At 56.0% G+C, this 6,169-nt stretch overlaps 1 protein-coding gene across 1 annotated transcript; it reads right to left on the reverse strand.

Moving 5' to 3' along the window:
* Positions 1-1,133: 1,133 nt before the first annotated feature.
* On the reverse strand, positions 1,134-6,150 carry CCDC94 (coiled-coil domain containing 94). The gene is made up of 8 exons (XM_010194123.1): positions 6,088-6,150; positions 5,525-5,625; positions 5,056-5,200; positions 4,564-4,698; positions 4,043-4,224; positions 3,457-3,577; positions 2,299-2,464; positions 1,134-1,219 (listed from the first exon to the last, which is right to left on the reverse strand). Exons 1-8 carry the CDS (start codon positions 6,109-6,111, stop codon positions 1,134-1,136), a joined length of 960 nt encoding a protein of 319 aa, XP_010192425.1. The 5' UTR covers positions 6,112-6,150.
* Positions 6,151-6,169: the final 19 nt, after the last annotated feature.

Raw genomic sequence — 6,169 nt, forward strand, 5'->3', positions numbered from 1 at the left:
CCCCCGGCCCTGCAGCCTATGGCAGAGCCGTTTCTGAGGCTCTCAGAGTGGGCTAATTAACAAGAAGCTGCTATCAATTAGGGGTGGGTACCTTGATAAGGGGAGAGTGAAGAGACAGAATAGCTCCAACCCCAGCCCATGGGCACTCTGGGGTAGGTCAGCCCTGCTAATGGGTGCCTGGACCTGATTCATTGGAATGGGGGGGGTGTCCTTGGAGACCCCCTATCCATGTACAAATCACTGCTTTGGAAGATGAAGAGGCAACTGGCTCCATAAAATCAAATTTATTACCAGGTAAGGGTGGTCTGTGAGCCCAGCAAACCAAATGGCTCTCTGAGCAGCATGGAGGGGTTTGTTGCCAAGCTGTGGGGGATGGCTGGGGCTCGGCCAGGGGATGGAGACTGGTGACAGACCAGCCAGGACAGCCCCATCCTACAGTGTGGGGCTGGATGAACCCCTCTGCAGGATGTGTCAACTCCCAACAGCAAAACAAGGGGGAAATTGGGCTCACCCCATGAAGGTGCGATCTGAGCCCCATAGGAAGCGGGCAGGAGACGCTCAGGGCCAGAGAAGCGGTGGTGAGGGACCCTCCCACGGTAAAAAAGGGGTGCTGTGCTCCTGCCCTCCCCATGCTCTCTGCTAGGATGCAGGACAGGAAGGCCTGGAGGTCCCTTTATTGCTGTGGCAGGGTGGGAAGTCATGTACCCGGGCTCAGGCATGACCGGCGTAGGGGTGAGGGTGGTGGGCACCACCCCAACGGAGAAACTGCACCCTCATGGCTGGCCCTGGCACTTCCAAACACCTCAAGGGTGCAGGGCTGGGATACCCCATGCCCTGGGGCTGGCTGGGAGCTGGGTTTGGGAGCTGCAACCCTCCTCTGAGGAAGCCATCTTTTTGACTGGCTCATCTGTGCTCAGTTTGCTGGTGGTGTCAGCCAGCAAGGGTGGCTGGGTCCTCGTCCCTGCACACCCTGGGCTGGGCAGGTGACAATGCGGGGGATCCAGATGGCCCGGACACCCTGCTGGGATCAACGGCTGCGACGCCAGCTCTGCGTGTGGCTCTGGAGAGCAGCTGCTGTCAGCTGGGAAGGGGAACAGCCTGCAATCCCAGCTCTGGGCTGGCTTGGTCGCTCATCAGTCACTCGTGCTGTCCTCGCTGTCTGAATACGTCCCCAACAAGCTGAGAGAGGACGTGGTGCCCGTTGCTGTGGGAAACGAGCCTGGAAGTGGAGCAGGAGAGCAGACATCATCAGGTACGGCCCTTCCCACTGCCAGCAAACCCCACCGGCTCAGCACAGCCAGCTGTGTGGAAACACGACCCTGCCTCACTGCTCTGGCTGGAGACGAGGCAGCCAGAGCCAGAGCAGTGCCTTGTCCCCCCCAGTCTATCTGAGGACAGCAAGGCTGAATCGGGTGGACAAGGAGACCCCGCACCCCCTTGGATGGAGCCTACTGCTTCCTCTTTTTGGCAACGGGAAGAAGCAGCAAGGTTGGTCCAAAGTCTGCAAAACCTCCCACTCCCTCTGCACCCCCCTGGGAGATTTCTGCTACTGGAAAGGATGAGAGGAGCCAGTGCTCAGCTTTGGCCACGCCAGCTGCAAGACTGAGGCAGTGTCACGGGCAGAGCTCGGAGTCCTTGAAGGATGGACAGCTCCTCCAGCATCATTTGGCTGAACAGACCCTGCCGGGAGCAGGTGGTGAGGGAAAACGTATCAAAAACAGACACAAGGAGAGCTGTTCTTCCCCAGGGATCCCCTGAGGGCAGCAGGATTTACTAAGCCAAAGGACCAAGCAGCCCAGAATCTATCAGTTCATCAGCTGCTTCTTCAAGTCCTCTGGCTCTCTGGGACAGTGAATGATGAGGTGCTGGAAAGCCTTTCTGCCTGTTCTCACCACTACTGTAAAGGTTCCAAACTCCTACAGTTTGGCAGGTATTATAATCGGGCTCCAAACCAAAGCAATTGTCTTGCTTTTCCATTCCTATCTGGCTGTTGTGACGGTTCCCAGCACCGTATCTGCGCTCCAAGACGCTGTTTGGAAGCTCCTGGCCCTGACAAGCTGTCTTCAAGGTCATGGCTCACTGCCCGGGGCCAGGGCAGAATCTCTCCTCCATCAGGACATGGCCTGGAAACGGGGACACCCACCCTGTTCTTACACATCATGGCCCATCTGTCCCATACCAAGGACATGACCCGAGAATGTTCAGGCTCTGAAGACAAGAACCAAAGGTCCCTTGGGTGCTGCCAGACCCCTCCTGATGGTCCAGCTCAGGCCACCCCATCCCCACATGTGAATTTACCAGTGTTGGCTGTGGTGCCTTGATTTTCTGTCCCATTACCCAGGGCAGGACCCGGCTTCTGCTTCCTCACTGTCACCAGCCTGGCCAGCTGGGACTTGGTGTTCAATTTGCCCACGCTTCGCTCCCAGCTCTCAGTCTTCAGCTTCTTGCTCTGGGGCTGAGAGTCCTGCAGGGTACAGCAGGGGTGTTAGGATGCTCTGGGCTGGGAGGGGAGGCAGAAAGATGGGGGAGGAGCGGTAGAAACAGCAGCACAAAGCACAAGAGACAAGGAGAGCTGCTGGGAGCTGCCAAGGGGGATATTCTCCCCCCGCAGCGACTGGCACAAGCGAGACAAACAACAGGGATATAGATCTAAAAGGCTGCAAAAACAGCCCTGGGAGACAAATGTCCCTCAGCTTGTGACAGTAAAATCCAGCCTTGCACGGCCATGGACTGGCCCTGGGATGCCAAGGAGCCAGAGGCATGGCACAGGGCTGCAGGACCTCTGCCAGCCAGCACCGTGTGCCTGCAGGTGGTCCAGCGCCAAATCAAACTCCCCCTCGGGCACGAGGATTAGTGCTGGGCCAGGGAACATGGCTCAGATTAACCCCAGCTCAGCTTAGAGACAAGGCAGCTTTGATTCATCCAACCGGACAGAGGTCTCTGCGGACACAGATCGACACCGGGGAGCAGCAGTGCAGGGGCCTGGCTGCGGGGATAATCCCTCCCTCGCAAGCCGGGCACTGAAAGCTCTTTTGTTCTGTGTGTCTCCAGCACGGACAAAACAGAACCAAAGGAGAGGCTGTCCCAGGCAGCCGCTTCATTGCTGTAATTTTCAGAGCATTGAAATTGTGCCTGAAGCACAACCAAGGCAAAGGCGAGCCCGTTCTTTTTGAGCTGAAAGGGAAGCCACATCCTGAGCGAGGACAGGAGCAGCTCCCTCCCAGCCTTTGTCAGCCTTTCAGACCATAAGACACGGTCTAAAATTGCCAACTGATCCCTGTCTCCTTTCAGCTCAGTGCACAGGGACAAGGGCTTTCTAAGCTGCTCATGCGTGACAGGCAGCAGGGATCCAGCATCGCGTAAAACAGGGACAAAACAGGCAACACGCAGCCCAGGAGGGTGGATTTGGTCTGGGGAAAGCTGTGTGGTGGGTGGAAGAGGCTCTGCCTCACTCACCTCCTGCAAGATGTCCGTAGGTTTAATTCTGGCCTCAGGCTTTGTGCCTGATTTCGCAGGCTCTTCATCAGAGTCAGAGTCTACCAGCAGCCGCCGGTTCTGGGCCTGCTCCAGCATAGCTCTGCAAGGAGAGAGGCAGCGCATGGAGGGTTGGAGCTGGCTGCTTTCCACTGCCACGCCGAGCTGTGCCAGCTGTGTGCCCTCCCTGCGCTTTTTGCTGTAAGGGGAGCTGGAATTCAGCAGCAGCGCAATGGGATCCACCTTCTCAGATGCGTTTTAAGAAGTCACGTTCAGGCAGTGCCTGAAAGTTGATAGTGCTGACATCTGCAGCCTCAGCCAGGTGCAGAAACTCCCACTGCATGTGAGGACACATCTGAAGGGGTCAGGCCTTTGAAGCAGCCTGGATCTCCTCAGATGGGCCAGTGATACCAAAATCCTTGCACCTCTCACCCATACAACTCCTGTGAACTCAGGGCCCTCTCTTAGGTCCTCTTGGGGTGCTGAGAAAGGGGTGAGATGTGCCCCTGCTTGGCCAGGGCCAACGTGGCTGATTTCACACACCCATAAACACTTCCAGGCCACTCACTTTATCTCTTGCTCATCCTCCTCTTGCTCCTTGCGCTTCTGCTCCTCCTCATACTCCTTGTACTGCTTCAGCATTGCCTCGAAGTCCACGTTTGCCTGGCGCTGGTTGAGTTCCTTCAGCTCTTGCAGGTTCTCCAGAACCTCCATCTCCAGCTTGGAGTCCTTGGTTCGGTTCTCCAGGACCTGAGTGACCAGAGATAGGTCAGGCTTATGTGAGGTAGCAGAGCCTGCCAGCAATCTGCAACACCACCTCTCCACCCAGTACAGGGCAGGAAGCACTAAGAGGATCATCATCATCCTCATTTTTGGGTCTTAATAGGACAGGAAACACTGAAGCAAGATGAAGTACAGGAGGAAACCTCCTGAGAGCAGAGAGTTGGCTCCTGGCTGTTGAGAGCACAGCAACACCCTGGGCGCTGGGAGAAATAAGCCAACAGCTATGAGGTCACCTGTTTTGCTGGGGAAAGCCAGCCAGGGCAGGAGAAAGGTTTGCCTTCTGCAGAGAAAGGCACATTCTTGTACCTTCATGGGATTGTTGAGTTCTTCCTCTTCCCTCTCCTTCTGCATTCTTTTCTCCTCTTCCTCCAAGAGCTTCTCAGCTTGGAAGTTGCGAGTGGCGCCATGCTCCATGGTGTAGTCTGTGTTCTCGGGATCTGTCTAAGGAAGAAATGAGATGGCAAAATCATTGTACGGGGGCAATTCTGCTCCAGCCATCCTGTGGCCATTTCCAGAGCCACATGCAAACATTTTCCAATTTCATTCACATCACAGGGCAGACAGTCGCCCACAGCCTTCTGTTCTGCTCCAGCTGATGGGACGCTGCAGCCCATGGAGGAGTGAGACACTTCAGAACTACAAACGACCATGAAAAGGGAAGATACACCAAAAGACACATGCTCAGACTCAGTCTTTTCTGGGCCACCCCTTCCCCAAGGGGTCAGCACCCAGTCATGTCCACAGCCTGCACAGCCTCCCCAGAAAGCAAGAGGGCAGAAAATACAGAACATATTTCACCTTGAAAGTGATCTCTGCCAGGCAACGCGTGCACTTGATGTAGAAGCGGAAGATGGGAAGTCCCAGATACACCTCATTCTGAACAGTCTCCTTACGGGCATTAAACTTCTTCCCCTTATAGATGTATTCACCACATGTCTTGCATCTAGAATAGGAGAAAAAAAAGTCTGTAACACATCAAAAGCAGAGAACAGCCAGCACAAAGAAGTCCAAGTGTTTCTGGGGGCTATGTTGGCCCAGGTTCTAAGCAATGGTTATTTTCTCCTTTGGAAGTTCAGTACCTACTCTTCAGACAACCCCAAAATCACCCATAACATCTCTTCCCTCTTCCTCACCCCTTTTCTTCTGGTCTGCATCCCTAATGGCTGCTAGCAGTAGCTCCCCTGCAGCGTATGGAGGCTGAATGATTCCCAAGCAAACTCCTCACTCTCTTCTAAAGCTGTCTCCAGACCAGCACAGCCCCTCTTACCGCATGTTGAAGGGGGCCATGAGCCGCACCACATACTGCCGATCCTTTGGGAGTTTGAGCTTCGGGATCTTCGCAGGATCGAAGTCCGGTGGGTAGTATTTCTACAGTGACAGAGAAGAGACGTGTGTGTGCTGGGTGCAGAGCTACCTAAGGCAGAGTGAACTATGGTAAGCAGGCTCCCAGCTGCCATATCAGCCTAAGGGATCAGCTCCGCACAGCAGCAGCCAGCTTGTCCCTGCGAACCAGGCATGGTCTCAAGTGCCAAACCCCATCTACCGCTCCCTGCCAGAGCCAGGCACTGGTGTCTGTCTGTGTCCATCCTTAGCCCCAGCCCTTGCGTGATTCCAGGACCTAACCCTCCTGCCCCTGCCAGATCCACCTCCAAGGGCTGCCAGGAGCCGGGCCTGGGGACCCCCAGCTGTCCCCCTTCCAGCCTCAGGGACCCCACTCCACCTCAGGACCCTCGGCCTGAGAACCAACCTCAGCACTCAGAGACCCCGACCCGAGAGACCCCCCCACAGCGATCAGAGACCTCCCCAACCGGGGAATCCCCCCCAACTCACGTTCAACACCTTCCGTTCCGACATGGCTGCGACCTCCCTCCGCTACCGGTGCCACTCAGCAACTGCCCCCCGCACCGCTCAC

Source organism: Mesitornis unicolor, unplaced genomic scaffold (assembly GCF_000695765.1).
Source record: "Mesitornis unicolor isolate BGI_N332 unplaced genomic scaffold, ASM69576v1 scaffold29300, whole genome shotgun sequence".
NCBI lineage: Eukaryota > Metazoa > Chordata > Aves > Mesitornithiformes > Mesitornithidae > Mesitornis > Mesitornis unicolor.